Source organism: Pelophylax lessonae (genome assembly GCF_965119305.1).
Source record: "Pelophylax lessonae genome assembly, chromosome: 3".
Classification (NCBI taxonomy): Eukaryota; Metazoa; Chordata; class Amphibia; order Anura; family Ranidae; genus Pelophylax; species Pelophylax lessonae.
Window position 1 is genome coordinate 392,917,804 of NC_138770.1, and position 23,069 is coordinate 392,940,872.

General features: G+C 41.4%; 1 protein-coding gene across 1 annotated transcript in view; it reads left to right on the plus strand.

Moving 5' to 3' along the window:
• The window catches only part of SOBP (sine oculis binding protein homolog), a 285,798-nt gene that overhangs the window by 56,072 nt on the left and 206,657 nt on the right, over positions 1-23,069 (plus strand). The window contains exon 2 of the mRNA XM_082249219.1: positions 5,141-5,279. Coding sequence (XP_082105345.1) covers positions 5,141-5,279 — 139 coding nt within the window. The remainder of the gene's footprint in view (positions 1-5,140; positions 5,280-23,069) is intronic.

The following is a 23,069-nucleotide window of genomic DNA, read 5'->3' on the forward strand; positions in this document are numbered from 1 at the left end:
ACGTCCGATCGGCCGATTGTCGGCTTGTTAGTATGATGCTTCCGACAACTGACTGCGAATTTTCGGCCGAACAAAATCTGGTGTGCATGCTATAAAATTTTTGTTGGCCGTCAACAGAACGGCCGATTGTTCGTCAGTCAGTACAGATTTCGGCCGACAAAAATCAGATGAGCAAGACTGGGCATGCTCAGAGAAGAAAAAACACACGGAAAGTAAACCATCACGTGACATCACTTCTGAAGTTGGTTGTTGTTGGCCCGAAAAAATTTGTGTGCAGTCATTTCAACCAACAAGTCAGCTGTCAGCGGGCTTTGGCCCGCTGCCAGCTGACTTCACTCAGCTGGTCCAGTCTCGGGAAAGATGATATGGTTGGGATCCACCCAGAAGCCTGGACTGGCACCTGGCTTAGCCCAAGAGCCTGAGCCAGCCCCTCCCGCTCCCTCCACAGCCCAGCGCTCCAGTGAGTGCGGAAGGAGAGAGCAGAGAGACGCTAACTGACAGTCACAGTATTTTTTTTTTTATTTCCAAACTTCTCTTTTAAATCAAGCCCTAATTGACTTTTGTAGCTGCAGGTAATGTGAGGGAAGTCATTCTGAAATATCACAAGAGAAGCAGGGGAGCCATTCAAGTCCAGTCTAAGCACTCTGCTCTCTCCCCTCCTCCTGGGCACTTACTCTGTGTTTACATTAGAAAATAGAAGGCACTTTCGGGGAAGAGGGAGCAACATAAACTGAGCTGTTGAACTGAAAAAAAATTTCTGCTGTAAGATTTAATTACTCCACAGTGCCTGCAGCAACAGAGGTTGCTGTGTAAGATTCTGGTACCTTTGGTACCCTTATTTCCCATTTCTACCTTAATATTGCGTCCCACCTTGCTAACTAGGTGGAACGCATACACCTTTAAGAACGATGACATCATTGCCGAGCGCCGCTATGAGCGGCTATTTCAATCGCCGATTTTCTCTCACTCATTGCTCGTTCAAACCGCATGCTTGACCAGTCTTGTCCTATGCTGCCGGAGCTTCTTGCTATTCCTTTGCCTGAACAAAACCGGAACCTCGCTACCGATCCCGTATCTCGCTACCGGATCACTCTCTTGCTACTGGACCTTGCTACTACTAACCCAACTTGTGATAAGTACCCCACAGGGGATTTCTTCCTAACTAACTTACACTATCTACCTCTGCATACTAAGGACTGTTACTATGTAAGCACTATTCCTATCATCTGCATAACTTCATAGATTGCTAGCTCTTGAGCCTACCATCATCTACATCATTGCACTAGGTTACTCTCTCTTGTATACTTCATCTGCTGCCCCCTACCACCTGTTACTATACATGATTGCTAAACCTATCTGCATACTACCTATCATCACCTACCACTCTCCTGAATATTACTACTGAGTGCTCACCATTTCTAACGCCTGTCTCTCACCTCTATACTATCATATACATCCTATCACTCCAGGAACATCATATTGAGTGTATGTATATTTGCATAAAGCAGGCTGTGCACGGTGATGAGTCCTGAGAGTTGGATATGTTTGTTCAACACATCTCTACATGACTACTGAGTGTAATAATTCTGCAGCTGCAAATCCATTCACTAACAAAAAACGCAAGAGCGTTACATGCTGGAGCTTATTTTAAAGTGTATTTAAATCCAAGAATAAAAATATACAATATTGCAGGTGACAAACTCTTAGATTTAATGGCTGCATTAGTTTTCATTTGTTCAGACTATTTTTTCTCTAATTTTCACCTGGTAAACTGGCCAATAACATACCTCAAGTCCTAGGGTGACAATACTGTATCTTTGGAGGAGCAGCAATGTCACCCTACACTACTCATTCCTTATTTGGATTACAAACATCTCCCTCTCTCCTCTTCCATAACATTGGGGGCGGTTTTGTAGTTCATAGAAGAGAACTGGGCATGGCTGATATTAGTGCTTGAGATTTCAGTTTATTGCACGGAAGGTTGTGAGCTCTAGATTTCTGGCAAGGTCAACAGATATTCTTGAATGTACTGTAAAAAGCAAACTAATGCAGTCACCAAATCTATGGACTGGTAAGCTACAATAAATTAAAGTTTTTTTTCTTGGGTTTAACCTGTTGCCGTCTACAAACCACATATGTGGCAAAAGAGTGGGCTTTAATGCCTACAAGCTGCACATAAGCTTCACTAAGTGGCTGATGTTTATGAGCTTGGAGCACACTCACTGCGTGCTCCCAGCACGGAGACTAGGTTGCCAAAGATAGCTCTGGGTCCCCTCGGCCCCCAATCATGTGACCACTTTGACAGCCAATCACAGTTGTCATGTGATTGCTTACCCTCCCTGCCCTCCAGGCGTTCAGACCCTATTAAAGAGATGCCGTGTCTGGGCAGGAAGTATAACTGCACCTAAAATTCAACTGTTAAGGATGCATCGGCTCATCACAATTTGTAAATGGCGCCCTTCTTATTTAAGATGGATTTAAAGGAAAATTTCTGAGAACAAAATACATATTTCTGTCAGCACTAGCGGTGAAATGTAAAAGAGACCCTGGCGATTGGTTTCGAACTTTGCACCGAGGGAAAGATTTGAATGTGTGTCTAGACACATCTCTCATGTGTTTTGTAGATAGCCGGCAATGGTAAGGCACACTGCTCAAAGTACAGTGCAACGTGCTGCAGACTATAGGATTAATTCACATAATGTTTTAGGATTATTTACTTGGTAAATGAAATACATATGTGGTTAAATATTTATGGCTCTCCTAGGAGTTTATGAAACACTAAGCCTGAGTTAAGCATATTGTGTGATGAAAGATTGCATTACATAAGAAAAGCTGAATTCTAAAAACGGCAACAAATATTTTGACAGACCCCTGAAAAACTTCTTTCTGTGCGGTGCTCAGTATGTTATATTGTTTAAACCACTTTAAGAAATAAAAAATACACCTATTTATTTATTTTCTGTCTGGATGATTTAAAAGTGCATTTCCCGATGAGCTAAATAGATTTATTTTTAAACTATGGAGACCACCACATGGCCGAGACATTTCTCTTTATAGGCCAGTGTTTTTGTTCTGCTCTGGGAAATCAATATGGATTGCATCCAAGAATCGCTCTCATGGACCAATAGGAATCTGCAGTGTCTTTTAATCACTGACATTGCAGATTTCTAGTGGGTGACCTTGTCAGCCATCTTTGATTATATGACTGGTGATGGGAGCCAAAAATGTTTCCAATCTGTAACAAATGTGTAAGCGAGATAACACATTTTAGAAGTTTTGTGTTGATTTATGGAAATAAACATGTATAGATCTAATGAACCTGGGGACTGCAATTTTGACATGTTTTGATAACAGTAATGCGATATAGCGGGTAACAATTACATTCTTCGGTAGGAACCCGCATCATTCTCTTTCAAAGCCCAGTCTTTATTTCTTAATTTAATCTCATTTTTAATTCCCACAGCTCTGTAAAAATGAAAAATGAAAATGTAGTTTTCACTGCAATACTTACCATCTCATTGGCACTGTACCCTGAAGAAAGTCTATAGAGACCATTACCTGCTGCCCCAATTCTAGGTTGAGAGATGCCCAATCTCACCCACCCTGGAAGTCTGTGAACAGGCAGTCACTCCTTTGTTGACCTCTGGCCTATTTGCTATCACTGGTGGTGCATTCACATTAATATTAAGGGTGTGTGTTACTACATATTAAATTATAACTAAAGGTAGAGTGGAGAGGGATTAGTACACCTGTTAGGTTTTTATTGCTGTTTGCACCCCTGTCACGGAAATTCACCCCCCCCTACTTGTCCGGTTTACCGTTATCACATTGAGTAGATGAAAAGATGGAAAGGTGAAACAAAATCCCAAATTTTGGGCTGTCACCAGAATAGAAATGGAAGAAAAATCTTCCAATGTGGACACTAGTTCTGGAGTCCCTGGTCAGAACTAGGGATTCCCTTACATTGCAGAGATCACCTCTCACTTCCTACTATGGCTATGGGACAGGAAGTGAAATCTGCCCAGTGTTGAGACAGATGGAAAAAAATGACAAGGGTTATAACTTTCCCTTACTGATAAAGATTCTCAAAAAACACTCCAGCACTAGATCCAGGGGTTTTCACCTCAATAAGCAATGTCTCATTGGGGTGCAGCCCTCCTCAGAGTGGGAAAGTTTATTACGTATACCAAGACAAATGGATACTCACAAGCGAATAAAACGAAGAGGTTTTTTCCCCCGAAATGCCTCAGCCATCCAATCGGGTTTGGCCCTATGACAGGCACATTGCGTTTTGATGGAGTTTTTAATAGTTTTGCATGTTGCTTTTATCCACTTGTGAATATCCATTTGTCTTGGTATAAGTAAGAAACTTGTCAATGGTAATGCACGAGGTGCTTGCACCCTCCTATGTGTTTTTTGCAGTGATAAAAAGGATGTCGACATTTTCATTTGGAATCATTATACGGTATATTGATTGTCTGGATTTTATAAAAAATGATTGTATACACATTTTATTTTTTTTATAGTTCACTGGCTTCCATGGTGTACATTATAGTATTTCTTTGCTCTTTTACTTTATTAATCCCAAAGGGAAATTGGGAAAATGTTGTGACAAGATACAAAAAACGCAACAAAATTACCAATAACATCCATTAGCACCAAAAAAACAAACAAATTAAAACTACACTACAAATAAAACACCCATACAATTAAACTACAACATATAATAAATAACACAGATTCAAATAACAGACAATCAAACTACAAAATGCAAATATTAAACCACTTTCTCTAACACCACCCCAAATAATAACCAAAACAATACCAACATACTATTAAAACAACAGGAAATCCTGATCATAAACCAGAAAAGTAATCTGTAGGTACTTTACACTTTGAGAAATGTGCAGTGGTACATTCATTCTTTTATTGTGTAAATGCTGTATAACATGTTTGCACCGCTCTTCTCTGCCTATAGGATGCTGTTTATTCTGCCCATAGGCAGCTGTTGGGTAAAAAAAAAAATCTGAGATAAATATAAGAATAATTTATGCTGCAAATGAAAAAAAATATGTTATCAATGTGTGAACACTTCCCTTGCAATGTCACTGACTGCAAAAACAATGTTTTTATTTTTCAGAACTTTGCTGAAAATACCATGAATGAACTTCTTGGCTGGTATGGCTATGACAAAGTGGAGCTGAAAGATGCAGATGATATTGAGTTTAGGAACTATCATCCAGATGGGGAAGGCCGGCAACATATTTCTGTTCTCAAAGGTAATAAATTAATTAATAGGAATTTTTTTATCAGTTAACAGAGTATAAGAAATTTCAAGGAAGAAAGGTGTATGTTTAGTGGGTTTTATTGAATTGAATAACTTGTTTTGTGCACTATTGTATTTAGTTGTTTGTTTTTTTTATTTTTTGCTTACCTGGACCATAAGGCCCCTTTCATATGGGGTGGGCTTCGTTGGAGTCTGCCTGCTCAGCGGGGACTTTGTCTGCTGATCCCCACTGAGCAGGCAGATGGCTGGTCCGTGTCCACTTTGCTTATGCAGAGCAGACACACACAGCCCGCTTTCCTCTGTGGGCGCTCAGATTTAAAAGGATTGCCTGTCCGTTTACACCCAACTGCCATTTGTTCCGCCCATCTGTGTGTTTTTAGTGGATAAGATCGGATCAGATGTCAGCGGGTATACCGCCGCTCCATAGAGGAGACTGACCAATTGTTCCGCCCATGTAAAAGGGGCTTTAAGGCAACCTTATCAGACAATGTCAGAAATAGGAATAGAGGAGCAATTTTACAGTGGGGACAATTTTTGCAGTGATAAAAAAAGACTTACTTTCCTATGGGAAGCCCTCCTTGCACTTCCTGTTGTGTTTCAAGGCAGGAAGCACAAAAAATCTCCCCTAAGTGACGCAGACAACAAGAAAAAAAAACTGATGGGGATTTTCCCTATTTCCTACTCCCTCTATACCAGCTGGTCAAAATAAGGTGATATTTTAAAGTGTATTGCAGTTTAATTCAGTATGCCAGCTATGTTGAGACTACATTGTATGAATTGAGATAGTAATACAGGTAAGGCAATCTTTAGACTGTCGTTTTGTAAGAGACACTCTTTGGGTGCAGAAGAAGTTTGGATATAAAGTTTTACATACAAGGGGGTTGATGTATTAAAGGCAAATAGGTTGTACACTTTCCAAGGGAAGTTGCACATTGCAGGGGAACTTTCCCTAAAGCTTAGTGAATGTGGTGAAATTTCACTTTAAAAAATTACCCAATTATGTGCAAAGAAAACAAAGCTTAAAAAATAATGCTAACCCCTTGATGTCCTCAGGTGTAGAGTCATGTAAACATGTACTGGGCCTTATTCTTAAAGACAGATAGGAAATCCTCAAAATAATGCAGCTATTTATTCATTAACTTATCCTTTATTGTATTTTTGATGTTGGTGGTGTAAGGCGGGTCATTTGACTTGATATCAGCCAGTTACAGCAAAGCTCAAACGGGGGGGGGGGGGGGAGCACAATGTGCCAATCACGTGTGTTGCAGTGCAAGGACCATGCTTATAGGGTGAGAGAGCACTGGTGACAGAGATAATTATCAGTGTGATGGTTGTCTATTCACTGTTTAATCACATTTCAGGGTGGGGAAGGGGGCAAGAGTTCTGTAAGTAAAAGTGAAACTGAAGTAGAGAAAGATCCCCTCCCAGGCTTGTGCTGTGTGGTAGAGCTGTGCAAATCTCAGGACTCAATGAACAGTAATCCTTCTGGAAGGCAAAACAGACCTCATATATGTATTTGATCAAGTATTTAGCTGTTAGCCTATAACTGGGTTTTTAGTTCTTTGTTAAAAGTAGTCTAGTCTATAATTTAGATACCAATTCTAGATTTCTTTTAAGGATTTGTACTGAAGCATTATGTGATTTCAGTATGTAGAATATTTATTGCGGGTTATTTTATGATTTAAATATAATGCCTTTGCCTTGGATTTCCCCAAGTAAAGAGAACCCCCAAGGTGCTGCAAGGAAGGCAAGTTTCATACTGCCCCCACCTTCTAGTGTATGTTAAGGCACCCTAATATGAATTACGCATTTGATGTTTGAGCTAGATTACAAGTGCCTTTATCTCCTGGGAACACTGGAGATGTATGTTACATCCCCTGGTTAAACAGAAAGTATCATTTAATATGAAAAGCTCTTTGGACGTCCAAAAGGTATGTGTCCATATAGACTGGTAATACTTCCCTTTGACCTTGTAACACTTTGAATTCCCCCAGATCCTAATCAGCTATAGGCTTAAACATGAATACAAACCTTTGAATTAGAATGTTGGGGGCACTGCCAGAATCATGTAAAATTCAGAGAGACTCCCATCAAGAGCGCATTTTTTTTCTCCTTTAGTGTTTGCTCTATTTATTAGATTATAGATGTTATAAGCCTAAGGTTAGCAAAATTCAGTATAAAATTAAATTGTTTGCTCATTTACAGTATTTATTTATTTTTTTACCATCTCATAATGTTTACCTTTACTGTCATTTTTGTTTTTTTTGTTTTTTAGTAATAGTTTATTGTCTATAGGTATAGGTCTGTAAATGTGTTACGCATGTTTAAATTCATCTATTACCCCTGATAGAAGTCTGTTCCAAGCATCAAGTACTCTTTCAGTGAAATAATATGCTTTAAAATAAGTTTTAAACTTTCCTCTTGCTAGTTTAAATAGTTTTCTGTACTTTTGATCTTAGCTTTGTACTGAAAATCCTGCCCTTGTGAGCCTTGTTCAGATCCTTAATTTATTTAACCACTTTAAGACTGGAAGGATTTCCCCCAAATAAATTTGACGTCCTTTTTTTCCCCACAAATAGAGCTTTCTTTTGGTGGTATTTGATTACCTGTGCGATTTTTATTTTTTGAGCTATAAACTAAAAAAGAGCAACAATTCTGAAAAAAAAAAAAAAAAACAATATTTTTCACATTCTGCTATATGACATTCTCAAAAAAAAATTAAAAAATCTAATTTTTTTTAACATTTTAGGCCAATTTGTTTTCTGCTACATATTTTTGGTAAAAAAAAATTGCAATAAGCGTATTTTGATTGGTTTGCGTAAAAGTTATTGCATTTACTAACTACGGGAAATATTTATGTCATTTTTATTGTTTTTTTTTTACTAGTAATGGCAGTGATCTGCGATTTTTTGCGGGACTGCGACATTGCAGCGGACAGATCGGACCCCTAACTGACATTTTTGACACTTTTGGGGGTACCAGTGACATTACTACAGTAATCAGTGCTAAAAATATGCACTGCTACTGTAATAATGACACTGGCAGGGAAGGGGTAAACCCTATGGGTGATCAATGAGTTAAATTTGAGCCTAGGGGAGTGATTCTAACTGTGTGGGGGCATGGCTTGTGAAATGACCATAGGGACATGTGATCCTATATAGAAGGATCACATGAGCTCTGTGATCATTTCAGGGAGAAGAACGGTCAGCTGTGTTTACACAATCGGAGCCACCTGACCCATGCATCGGCTTCCCCGCTGCCGAGTACCTACGTCGGTTTACGCAGGAGAGCCACCCTGCCGCAGTAATAAGGCGGCGGGTGGTCGGGAAGTGGTTAAAGGTTTCCATCATGTCCCTGCTTTCCACTCTTTTCTCAACACTGTACATTTTAGGAACCTGCCGTCTTTTCTGGTATGTTTTATCTGTCAGACCTTTCACATTTTTTTTTTTTTGTTACCCATCTCTGGACTTGTTCTATCTTATAAATATCTTTTTGTAAGTGAGGTCTCCAAAACTGGACCCAGTATTCTAAATGAGGTCTAACTAAATATCTATATAAAAGAATCAGGTCCTCCCTGCTCTTGCTGGGGATCCCTCTAGTGATGCACATGAGAATTCTCTTTGCTTTCCCCACTGCTAGGCCACAGTGTTTGCTTATTTTGCAATTAAAAAAGTACCCCAAAATCTTTTTCCTCTGTAGTTTTGGCCAACACTGTACTCTCAGTATTGTACTCTATTAGGATTATTTTACCCTAAATGCATTAATTTGCATTTATTTTGAAACGAATTGCAGTTTTCACTGCTTTGACCAATCTTCCAGCAATGTCAAATCATGTTCCATGTTACAGACTCCTCCAGGGATATTAACCCTATTGAATACCTTTGTGCATCCCCAAAAAGACCTACCTTGCCTACCAAACCTTCAATTATGCTCCAAGCAGATTAATTAGAACAGGGCCTATTATAGTGCTTTGTGGTACACAATTAATGACTGTTCTTAGGAATAAAATCCCATTTACAACTACGCTCTGAATTCTATTCTTTAGCCAATTGCATGTCCACTGAACCATCAAAGGGTTAAGTCCTAACTGTTTATCATTATATGGAACAGTATCAAATGCATTGATGAAATCAAGATAGGCAATGTGTGCAGCACCACCCTGGTCCAAAAAATTGGTGATACAGGAATCAATTCACTAAGAGTTAAAAATACTGCATTCATTTTTTAGTTAAAATAACTCATGCAGTATTTAACTCATGAAGGTGCAGTTCACAAAAAAACACACAATAAATACTGCATGTGTTCCATTTTTTATTTTGCAGTATTTAACGTGTGTTTTTGCACATTATTTTAACACAGTCAGAACCCCCGGCTGCAGCATGAAGTGAAACATTTATTAGTGGTATTCCTGCTAGGGCTTCATGTACACGGGACGTTTGAAAACCTCTCCTGAACGCTGGAACTTGACAGCTAGTAACCATCAGTTTTTCCGCGTTTACATGCTACGTTTATGCACGTTTAGCAGCGTTTGCGTTGAGAGGCGTTTTTACATTGTAAAATGGTCAGAAATGTATCCCCATTGAAAACACCTATAAACGAAAAGCTTATAAACGCGAGTTATCGTGTTTAGATGCGTTTACACGTTGTTACAAGCATTTGGCGTTTCAAATGCCAATAAACATCCGTTTGAGCGCATTTTTTTGCTTTAAAAAAATGACACTAAACTCAACTGCCTCTAAACGACTTTAAACGTCTAAGTGTACATGGACAGATAAGATAACATAGAGGAGAGTTAAGGGGCTGCTGAAAAAAAACGCCCAACTGCTCCTAAATGTCTGTTTATCAGCAGCAGCGTACATGAGGACTAAATGTGACAGTTCAACCCAGGGCTGCAAGTTTCTAAAGAGCAACCAGAGGAGGCTGGGGATATTTAAAAAATATATATTTGTTAATAAAGGGCTTGTCAAAAACTGTGCGCTGTTTGGATTTACACTAGTCAGTTTTTTTTGATGAACGAGTATGGGTACTATGTACCCCATACTCATTCACATGGGGGGGGCAAGATCTGGGTATCCTCTTGTTAATGGGAGCTTCCAGATTTGGCTAAGTAACCCCTCGCACCCCCACAACCACCAGGCCAGGGTTTTGGGAAAAAGACCTTGTCCTCCTGAACATGGGGGCAAGGTGCTTTACCAGTGCCCTCCCCCCCCAGCAAAGCACCCCCCATGTTGAGGGCATGTGGCCTGTTATGGTTTAAGAGGGGGGCACATGATTGTCCCCCCACTTTTCTGGCCTGGCTGCATCCTCGGATAAGGGTCTGGTATGGCTTATGGGAGGAACCTCATGCCAATTTTTTTTTTTGGCGTGAGTCCCCCCCCCCTTCCCCAAGATCCATACCAGACTCAAAGGGCCTGGTGTGAATTTGGGGGAACCACACATCATTTTTTTCCAATTTTTGTGACTTTCGTTTAAATTCTGTTAGCGGGGAATCCTTGCAGTCAGCAGATGAGTCACTGGTTGTTAAGGACATGGCGAGTATTATTTTGCAGTAAATACCGCATAGTTCCTCAAACTATTTGTATGTCAAAGCAAAACAAAAGGAACATATAAAGTACATATCTGATATACTTTCACATTTCCCAGTGTTTTTTTCCTTTAAACTTACAAATAGTCTTTGATTTGCCAGAAATATAGTATGCTCCTACCTTTCCCTTTGACGTGACAAAACAACTCTGAATTCATAATCATGTGGTGTCATCCCTGCCTAACTAATTATTGAAGAATTAAAAGATCATAGACCTCTCCCCATCTCCTCCACCCTTCTCATCTCCAAAACTCCTCCTTCTGCAAAGGTAGAGAGCACATGTTTTTAGTTTAAACAATTTCAACAAGCATTTTTGTTCTTATGTTCTAACAAAACGCTTTGTTATAAAGCCTCTCCACCCAGCAGCATGCATGAGAGCAGCGGCTCTCCCCAGTCTCCCGCTCCTCATTGGCTCACACAGCAGTGGGAACCATTGGCTCCTGGTGCTGTCAATCACAGCCAGTGAGCCTATTAGGGAAGAGCAGGGGCGGGGCTGAGTGTCTGAATGGACAATGTCTATTCACAGGAGCAAGCTATTGGGGGCACACAGCAGGTGGAATGAACCAGGACCACCGTCGGGGGGGGACCCAAAAAAAAAGGATTGGGGCTGCCAGAGCAGTTAAACACAGAGCAGTTAAAGGAGTTGTAAAGGCAGAAGGTTTCTTTGCATTAAGATAAAAAGCCTACTGTGTGCAGCAGCCCCCCCAGCACCCCCTAATACTTACCTGAGCCCCATCTCTGCCCACGAGTCCCTCGGACTCTCCCTCCTGATTGGTTGAGACACAGCCGCGGTGCCATTGGCTGCTGTGGCTGTCAAAGTCAGTTAGCCAATCAGGAGAGAGAGGGGGTGGGGCTGAACCTCAGCTTCGTGTCTGAATGGACACAGGGAGCTGCAGCTCGGCTCAGGTGCCCCCATAGCAAGCTTCTTGCTGTGGGGGCACTCAACAGGAGGGAGGGGCTAGGAGCAGCAAAAAGGGACCCGAGAAGAGGAGGATCCAGGCTACTCTGTGCAAAACCAACTGCACAGAGCAGGTAGATATAACATGCTTGTTTTTTTTTTTGTTTTGTTTTTTAAACAAGACCATACAATTACTTAGATATAACACGTTTGTTATTTACAAAAAAAAAAATACCTTTAGAATCATTTTAAATGGAACCATTGTCATTGATCCAAAGCTGAGAGTTTGCTTAAAGATCTTTTACACAGCAAGACCCTCCTAGATCCTAGAGTTTACATTTAGGATTTCTATTAGAAAAAGAAAATAGAAAAAGAATAGTCAGAAACTCAAACTCAGAAGATTGATCTCAGTTGTGTCATGATATTTGTGCAATATTGGAAGACAAAATAATATCCTGACATCGTACATCTTATTGGGAAGAATCGAACAGATGTGCTTGGGCTGGACCCGCAGCTTTTGAGAAAATGCAGGATCCATAGGTGCATTATTATTACATCAGGACACTGTTTACTGCTCTATAAAAGAAAGCCCTATTTGTGTTTAAAAAAAAAAAATGTAAAGGTTAAAATGTAAATTGTAATCTGATCACAGTGACATCATTTACCCCCATATATGTAAAAACACAAAATACAATGAATGCTCCCATTGTGAGTTTTGGAAACAAAGACAGCCTTGAAGGATTCTCACCTATACAGATAGATTGTCTCCGCTGAGAATTTTTGCATAACCAAAAACGAGTAAAATATTAGACCTAATTTACCCCCAGACTTGGAGCTCACGCTCACATTGGTCCGATCTGACATGCGATTTGACATGTCAGATCAGAGACAATTGCCGGCAATTGCACTGTCCGAATCGGTACGGCACTGCACCGACTCCCAAAAGTAGTTTCTGTACTACTTTTGGCAACTTCAGGGGGGAATTTTAGTAGACATCTGTGGAGGAACCCGCACAGATGTCTGTGAAATCGCCCCCGAAGTCAGACTAAAATTCCGTCTTGAAATCGTGCGAGTTCAGCTGAACAGCCTCAGTGTGAACCTAGGCGGATAAGGACCAAATAAGAAAATGCTTTATTGAACATACTTTAGCTCAGTGTATATGTTTGGTAAGTAAAATACAAAATAAAAAAACATTTTTCAGAATAAAGAAAAAAATTGACTTATTTGGTTATGGGACAGATTTCTCACAAGTCAATTTAAGCATAATTTTCCTTTGAGAGGTATTTGGACATGGACATGCAGTTTGATCGTGAACAACACCTTATGGCACAGGTGTGTGAATGTTTTAGATCACTATATACACGTGGTTTATTAATTCATGTTGAGAATACATTTCACCCTGTGTGAATCACACATTATTAAATTCTGGCCTCATGCACATAGGCAGAAAAAAATACTGTTGCTAGAGGCGTTTGGTGCTTTTTTTGTATGCCTCGGAGCAGCTGTAGGTTATCTCATGTGTATATTCACATTGTGTCATTTGCAGGTGTATTTTAAAACGGCGTTCAGGAGAAAAAAAAATGCCCCAATCATGCATTCAGAGAAAACTTTTCCAGCATAATTTAGGCCTGTATGTGCGTAATCATGGCTAAATGCACATAAACACATCTAAACGTGCATTTATGTGCGAAAAGTTATTCTAGTTGCTAGATTAAAATGAATATTCTAGCCAATAGAATGAGTTTATGCTCATACTCCGCTAAATGCAATATGCATGTATATGCATGCGGCATTAAAGGCATTTTTGTTGACACCTTCTGGCAACATTTTTGGAGTATTTTTTTATACGCTCGTGTGCATGAGCCCCTTATGTTTACAGTATTTCAGTATATTTGTGATTCAGGGCTTAGTTGTGTAGAAATTTGTACAGGGGGGAAATTTCAAGCTCATAATAATACATTTGCACTGGGTTACATAGTTACATAGTAGGTGAGGTTGAATAAAGACAATTGTCCATCCAGTTCAACCTGTGTAGGTGTGTGTGGCTGTAATCATCTCACATAGCCCTTAATGTCCTGATCCTTGAGATGTAAGTCTAAGAGTCTTTTGAAAGCCACCATACTACCCGCAGAAACCACCTCTTGTGGTAGACAATTCCACAATCTTGTAGCCCTAACAGTAAAGAACCCTCCTCGTTGCCTGAGGTTAAAACGCTTCTCGTCTAATCGCATTGTATGTCCTTGAGTCCTCATGCAATTCCTTCGAATTAACAGCTTTTTTCTAAGCTGAGATCCCCATTAAGATATTTATAAATTGCTATCATGTCCCCCCTCAGACGTCTCTTCTCCAGGGAGAATAAATCGAGCGATTGCAGCTGCTCTTCATAGTTAAGGTCCTCCAACCCCCTAATCAGTTTAGTTGCCCTTCTCTGGACTCTCTCCAGCTCCAACACATCCCTCCTGAGGACTGGCGCCCAGAACTGGACAGAATACTCCAGATGCGGTCGGTCCAGAGTTTTATAAAGTGGAAGGATTATAGTCTTATCTCTGGAATACATCCCTTTCTTTATGCATGCTAATAATCTGCTGGCTTTGGCAGCTGCCGCTTGACATTGCATGCTGTTGCCTAATCTATCATCAACCAAGACTCCCAGATCTTTCTCCATTTTTGATTCCCCCAAGGGTTCCCCTCCTAACGTGTATTGTGTTTTTATGTTTTTAGTCCCCAAGTGCAAAACCTTACACTTCTCCACGTTAAACCTCATTTGCCATGTCGTTGCCCACTCCGTTATTTTGTCCAGGTCATTCTGTAGGATATCTGCTTCATGCTGTGCAGTTATTGCCCTGGCCAATTTTGTGTCATCTGCAAAAACTGATAACGAACTACTGATCCCGTCCTCAATGCTGTTTATGAATAAATTGAACAAGGTTGGTCCTAGGACTGAGCCCTGGGGCACCCCGCTTACTACCTCAGACCAGTCTGAGTATGCGCTGTTTATTACCACCCTTTGGACACGGCCTTTTAGCCAGTTCCTTATTCAAGAGCAAACCCTGCTGTCGATATCTGCAGACCTTATTTTATAAATTAAGCGCTTGTGGGGAACTGTATCAAACGCCTTAGTGAAATCCAAGTACACCACATCCACTGGTCTGCCCCTATCTAGCTCACAGCTCACCTCCTCGTAGAATGCTAAGAGATTGGTTTGACAAGAACGCCCATTTGTAAACCCGTGCTGATTACTGCTGATGATGTTGTTGTCCTTAGCATACTCTACGATATAGTCCCTTATCATCCCCTCCAGAAGTTTACATATTATTGATGTCAAACTGACAGGCCTATAATTTCCCGGGATATGCCTCTGGCCCTTTTTGAATATCGGAATCACGTTAGCCTTCCTCCAATCCCCTGGTACATCTACTGTCCTAATACTGTCAGCAAAGATCAGGAATAGTGGTCTAGATATAACCTAACTGAGTTCCTTGAGTACTCTCGGATGTACGCCATCCGGGCCTGGTGATTTGCTTGTGTTAAGTTTATCCAGCCTTTCCCTGATTTCACCCTCTGTTAGCCATAGTGGCAAGTCCTGTGTATTACTACTAACCATACAGTCATGGTCAGTGTACCCCTCCTTTTCCTGTGTAAAGTCTGACGAGAAAAAAGCGTTCAGCATGGTTGCTTTTTCAGTGTCCTCTGTAACCATCCTCCCATCATCGTTAATTATGTGTGCAATATGCTCTGCCCTAGTTTTTTTGCTGTTGATATATTTAAAGAATTTCTTTGGTTTTTTTTTACTATCCTCTGCTATTTGTCTCTCAAAGTTGATTTTAGCCATCTTGATTTCTTGTTTACTTTTCTTATTTGCCTCCTTGTATTGCTGGAAGGCCGATACTGTGCCCTCTGATTTATATTTTTTGAAGGCCAATTTTTTTCCCCTAATAAGTTTTTCAACGCTACGGTTTAGCCAGCCAGGTTTGGCTTTGTCTCTTCTAAATTTATTTCCCATAGGAATGAACTGCAAGATGCATTTGCTTAATATGTTCCTAAAGCATTCCCATTTTTCCTCTGTGGTCAGTAAACCCAGGGTTTGGTCCCAGTTTACCCTTTCCATCAATGAGTACAATTTTGGAAAGTTTGCCCTTCTGAAATGCAGGGTTCTTATGTTCCCCACTTGCCTTGTTATATTGTTATTTATATTAAATGTGATCATCCTGTGATCGCTAGAGCCCAGGTTGTCCTGGACTCCTACCTCCGAGATTAGGTCTGGGTCATTAGTGATCAATAGATCCAGGACTGCGTTTTCTCTGGTAGGGGAATCCACCAACTGTGACATGTAGTTGTCCTGTAAGGTTTCCGTGAATAGACGGGCCTTCTGTGAGTGTGTAATCCCCTCATCCCAGTCAATGTCGGGATAATTGAAGTCCCCCAATATGATGACTGATCCCAATCTTGCCACTTTACCCATTAGTGCTAAAAATTCCAGCTCTACCTCCTCCCCTTGGTTAGGTGGCCTATAGCAAACCCCCACAACTACTTTTCCCTTTTCTCCTTCCCTATGGAGTTCAACCCACACAGATTCTAAATCCATGCTCATCCCATCCGTAATGTCACTCCTTTCAATCACCTTTATATTGTTCTTGACATAGAGACATACCCCGGCCTATGGCCGGCTTACCCTCATTTAGTTTTAACAGAGATGTTAAAACTAAATGAGGGTAAGCCGGCCATAGGCATTACGAATCCCGGTTGGTTCAGCAATGACCACCCGAGATTTAAACTATGTATGGGCAGGCTGATTGTACCCAAGTTGATCGATCAACTTGGACTTGGGTACAACCAGCATGGAGGTTATAGCCGCTAGTAATGTTTGTTGTGTTCTCCTGGCAGGGATGGTACCCCCCCGCCAAGAGAACACAATAGCTCCACGGGATGGATTTACAGTTAGTATTGAGGGGGGGAACCGAGTGATTTTCTTTCCTGCAACCCGTGTGATTGTAGGAATGAAAATTGCCCCATTTGAGGCTGGCGTTACCTACTAAACAAGTTGAGAATCTTTATTCTTCAATCCAATTATCCAATTCTAATTGTCTGCATACCCAATCTTGTACAGAAGAAATAAGCAAATAGGAGTTTTCTTTTTACATGACTTGATAACTGAAGTAAAAAAAAAAAACTCCTTTCTTAAATCAGCCTCTAAATATAAGTGAATCAATTAAACTTGTTTAAAGTGTGACTTGTTTTGAGTTATTTTGGCGTGAAGTCAATATATTAGTGGAAGTTTGGTAGATTTTTTTCACTATTTTTATTTTGTGATCTTCCATACTAGTGCAATGCTTTCACTGTATCTTTCTACCCTATCCTATAGACTTTAGGTTTAACCTAAAGTCATTCAGTGCATTGCAAGTGTACCTAATATAAGGTGTAAAATGCAAAAGGCACTGTAAAATTACATTCCCCCTCATACCCTAATAAAATGCTATGAAAAAGAGAATGCATTTCACTAACAGCAGCAAGCATATTGGCAACAGCAAGAAACCACCCCAATTCACAAAAGGATCCCATTAAAATAGCAGTTGGCAGCTCCATCCCTGCCAAGAGTGACATTATTAATTGGATAACTTGCTTATCTTTGAGGCTGCAGCCTTATGATAAATCTGGGAGTGTTGATTTTGAGCCAGAGTACATCTCAGTCTGTCTGATCTCTTCCAAGCCATCTTGTTCTGACTACAGGTTAATGTTACTCGAAGTCCTCGTTAGCCCCTAGTGGTACTTCTCCTGTTGTAAGCAAAAGCAGCACTGATTATAGTGCTGATTTTATGCCTACCTCCAATTCTATAGGTTATTGCTGTGGAGGAGGAAATGCATCAGTATTTCCGGTGTGTTAAAAAAGCAGGGATGCAATGAGGAACATAAGTGCATTTAAAATCAGCTCTCAACTATAAAAAGTATTTAGGGGTTAACTTGGGCAAATTAGTGGTGTAGTGTGTTTTAAAAAGAGTGTTTATCTCTAATAAAATCTAGGGTGGTCATGGGGACAGTGCACAGCCTAAAAAATTAAATTGTGGTAAATCCTCTAAAATGTTGATAGCTTCATTAATTTACATCCACTTTAAATTAAACACTTGAGTACTGCATTGCTCATCGTAGAAATTGTCATTTCTGTGACCTTCACTAAATGTATGTTAACATGAAACACTGCATCTGAGTAAAACAAACCAGAAATGGTATTTAATTTATTTTTATTATTCAAAGCAAACTTATCCATCCATCTATGTCTCTATGCTTTCGTTTTCGGAGAAATCACTTTGAAAAACACCCCTTAGCATTTCTGCCTGTGACCATTAAGGCAGATTTTTCATGTAGCATTTAATTAATGGAATCCATATGTCCTTAGCGCAGGCATGCAGGCAGCAGGGTGTGCTTAGCTGAGAAAACTCTCTCCTCCCCCACTAAAAACTCCTGGGATGTATGACATCATTTGCCTAGGAATGGAAACGCAGGCATTCCATGAATTAAATGCTACATGAAAAATGTAAAAAAAAATGTAAAACAAGTAAATGTGATATACTTTCCTATCTATTTACCAATGATAGCAGCATAAGGATTAAAAAAGTCAAGTGAAAAGTGAAAGTGATTTAATGAGGAATATACTTAGGTAGACACTTTCCCCTCAGTCTCTAACCTATAATGATGTTATATAATATATCACTAATATATCACTCCTATCATCTATCTTTAATTTTATATTTAATAAAACATGGTAATATTTTGAAAAAATATTAGGATCTAGCTATTTGAATAGTAGGTAGCATGTGGTGTTTGGCTATCAAAGTTTTCTGGGATTTAGCGATACAAAACAGATATAGTTGTGTCAGAATATGGGTCAGGTAGTAAGGTTTAGCCCATGTGAATGCCCATTACAAGTACATTGAGCAATTTAGTCAGGGAGTAAGGTTTAGCCCATGTAAATGCCCATTACAAGTACATTGAACCAGCCTCCCCTTCTTCTGCGCCCTCTGGAATGCCTGCTCTGTCTGTAACAAACTCACCTCCCTCCACGACCTCTTTATCAAAAATTCCCTTAACCTACTTTCCATTACGGAAAACCTGGCTTCATGAATCCAACACTGCTTCTTCTGCTTTCCTCTCCCATGGTGGCCTTCCCTGGACTCACTCCCCAAGACCCAGTGACAGAAGGTAGGTGGAGTGGGAATCCTTCTAGCCCTACACAGCAGCTATCAGGTACTTCACCCACCTCCCTCTCTGACACTCTCCTCTCTTGAGGCACATTATATTTGTCTATTTTCTCTTGTTTCTATAACAATTTTTGTTATCTACTGCCCCCCTGGACCGGTATCAACCTTCTCTGTTTGGCTACCCTACTTTCTCTTTTCTGAATTCCCAACATTCTCTGTGACTTAAACATCCCTGTAAATGCTAATACTACTGCTACTTCTAAACTTCTTAGTCTAACCTTGTTTTTTAACCTGAAGCACTAAATACAGGCTCCTTCTTGGATGGCAACGCCCTTGACCTTGTATTCTCCTATCTATGCACTCCACTCCCACTCTTTGATTACAACCTTATTAGTTTCACTCTATCCCTGTCTTTCACCTCCTCTCCCTCCAACCGCCTAACAGTTACCAGTAGAAACCTTTCCCACTTCAACCCATGTCTTCTCTACTCTACTCTGCTACTGGCCACCTCTGTTGTCAAAATCTCACCTCTGTCCTGCCCCAACCTAGCCACTTCTGTCTACTACACCTCACTGTCATCCTCCCTTGACAAGCTCCTCCCCTTACTACACACACACAATCAGGCCCAACCTATTTAAAGCGGAGTTCCAGCCATTTCACTCACCTGTCCAGCGGTCCAGCCGGGTACCCACTGTGCATGCGCGAGTTGCGCTGCGCGTCTTGATTGGCCGGCAATCTTCTGGGACCTCTGACATGTCCCAGAAGATTGCAGGGAGGGAGGGGGAGAGGAGAACTTCCGTTCAGGGCGCCGCGACGTTCCGATCGGAAGTGGGAGCGGGTACCTGTCAAAACTAGGTACCCTCTCCCCCCCCAAAAAAATGACATGCCAAATGTGGCATGTCAGGGGGTTAGAATACATAAAGCGGAAGTTCCATTTTTGGGTGGAACTCCGCTTTAACCTCGGCAAACAGATGACACAAGAATTTTCAAAAAACATAGCTGCTCTTGAGCGCCTGTGGACTAAGTCCCAGAAGGACTTCAACCAATATATATCTGCCGTCCAAAAATGCTGCTCCTGCCTCCCCACTGCCAAGCAGACCTTTTTTTATCACTCTCATTAACTCCTTCTCATCCAGTCCCTTTTAACTCTTCTCTACCTTCAGCTCTCTTTTTTGTCCTCCACTGCTTCCACCCACCAATTCACTCACTGCCCAGGATATCGCCAATCACTTCAAAAAATGAGATTTATAAAATTCATGAGGAGATCTCCAATGCCCAGATACCTCTCCCACTTAACACCCCATGTCCACAGGTACAATCATTACTTCCCTCATTCAACCCTAATACTATCAACAAATTTACTAAACTTTTTTCTAAAGCCCACCTAACCACCTGCCCCCTGGACCCTGCTCCCTCGCAAATGCTACGGTCACCCTCTGGCTCCATTCTACACTCTATAACTCACATCTTTAATCTCTTCCTCTTTTCTGGCGTCTTCCCCAACTCTCTAAAACATGCACTAGTTACCCCCATCCCTAAAAAGCCTTCACTGGACCCCACCAATCTTAACAACCTATGCCCCATCTCCCTACTCCCCTTTTCCTCCAAACTCCTGGAACGTCTGGTTTAAAACTGAGCGACTATTTGTCTGAGAACAAACATTTGATCCCCTTCAGTTTGGAATTTGTCCTTATCATCTCATGGAAACTGCTCTCCTTAAACTCACAAACGATCTACTAATGGCTAAAACCAATGTAGACTATTCTATACTCCTACTCCTGAACCTCTTTGCTGCATTTGATATGGTTGGCCACCCCACTCCTTTGGTCTCCATTACTGTACTCTTTGCTGGTTCTCATTCTACCTATCTCACCACACCTTCAGTGTCACTTACAATTCTACTCCCTCTTTTCTTCCTTTCTTGTCGAGGTTCCCCTAGGTTCTGTTCTTGGACCTCTCCTAATCTCAAACTACACCTCCTCCCTGGGTCAGTTTATTGCCTCCCATGCCTATGACACCCACATCTATTTTTCTACCCCTCAGCTCACTCCATTAGTCTCCTCACGTATCACTAATTTACTAAAAAACATATCACCCTGGATGTCACACCACTTCCTCAAACTCAATCTATCCAAAACTGAGCTCATAACATTCCCTCCCCATGTGCCTCTTCCCCATATTTCTGTGTCAAAATCAACGGCACGATTTCACTCCCTGGAAATCTCCCCCCTCGACTACTGCAACTCCCTCCTCTTTGGCTTACCCTTATATAGGCTATCCCCCCTTCAGTCCGTCATGAATGCTGCTGCCAGATTCATCTCTCTTACCAACTGTTCAGTGACTGCTACCCTTCTCTGTCGATCCCTCACCTGGGTTCTGCTCACCCAGCGAATTAAGTTCAAGATACTAAAAGCAAATTACAAAGCCATCCACAACTCTACCCCGAGCTACATTACTAACCTAGTTTTAAAATACCAACCAAATGGTTATCTTCATTCCTCCCAAGACCTCTAGCTCCTTTGTCACCTCATCCCATGCTCGCTTCCAGGACTTCTTTAGAGCCTCTCCCATCCTTTAGAACTCCCTACCCATATCTGTCTGATTATCTCCTATATGTCTGTCCATATTCAGAGGATCCCTAAAAACTCATCTCTTCAGAGAGGCCTATCCGCCCCCCCCCCCCCCCCCCCACCCCTAACAACTGTACATTTAGTTTCTCCATCAGCCTATTCCCCACAGCTATTACCTTTTGTATCTCTTGAACCTCCCTCTTAGATTGTAAGCTCTGTCCTTATGTTAAAAAGCCACCCGCAAACTGTCGGTGCTATATAAATACTGTATTATAATAATAATAATTTAAACCTAGTCTAGTAGATAATTTATTACACTTGAGTATTGTGCTTACTACATACTACAGAGTTTTGCAGAGAACTGAAAAGTGACATTTTATTGAATAATGACTGCAGCTTTCCAGATTTAACCGATATCAGTCTAACTTCTTTTTGAGTAAGCCCCGGTTCACACTACTGCGTGTGCGGGGTTCGCATGTAATGTCGGAGCGCACTGCTCCGACATTACATGCGATCAGCTGTGCGGTGCGAGTTTAGCCATACAGTTTGTATGGCTAAATTCGCATCGCACCCGCAGCAAACACGCACAGGAGGCATTTTTGCTGCCGCATCAGGATCGGATCGCACAGCGGTTCACACTTGTGCGATCCGATCCTGTGCGAACTGCACGATCGCACTGCGATATGCGATCAAACTGGGGGTGTCGTTAAGAATTACATTGACACCCCCAGCGGATCGCATATGGCAGTGTGAACTGCCGGGGGTGCGTGTGCGATGCGGGAACAGGCTGCGAGTTCGCAGCCTTCCCGCATCGCATCAGTGTGAACCGAGCCTAAATCCCAAAGAGGATTTAGGAGTATTAGCTGACTGTTCCTCAGAGGAAATGAACATTGTTTACTAGACTAAATACGTGGATTCACTGTTGTATGTCAGCTAAAATCTATATTGCATCCCAATGGTGACAATTTCCTCTAGGCTTGAAGGTGGTGATTAGAAGAATAAATGGCATTTGTTCATGGCAGAATCTATCATCTATTAATGATGACAAAGATGGCATACAGACATGGCAAATCTCTACTGATCACACATATTAATCTTAATGGTCTGAAGAAAGATAAAAATATTCTGTTATTACTGTAAACTGACTACGATTCACATCCTGACATTGTTTGATGGGATGGTTTAAAGTAAATGTATTTTAGATGCATATTTAACCGCTTGCCGTCCGCCCGCCGTCATATTACGGTGGAGCGGTGCGACCATTGTTCTGGGCCGCTGTCATATGACGGCGGCCCATTCAGGCAGGGCAGGCGCGCGATCGTGTGCGCGCCGCCCTGCACTGCCGGTGTCGGCGTGTCTCCGGGACACAGCCCGTCACCGGCAGGGGGGAAACAGCCAATGGGCATGGCTGTTTCCCACGTGATCGGCTGTGTTCCAATGACACAGCCGATCACAATGGAGGAGCCCAGAAGATGACCGCGCATGCGCGATCGTGAGCACGCAGCGTGGTCATGTCGGTGGCTCTGTGTTCCCTAGG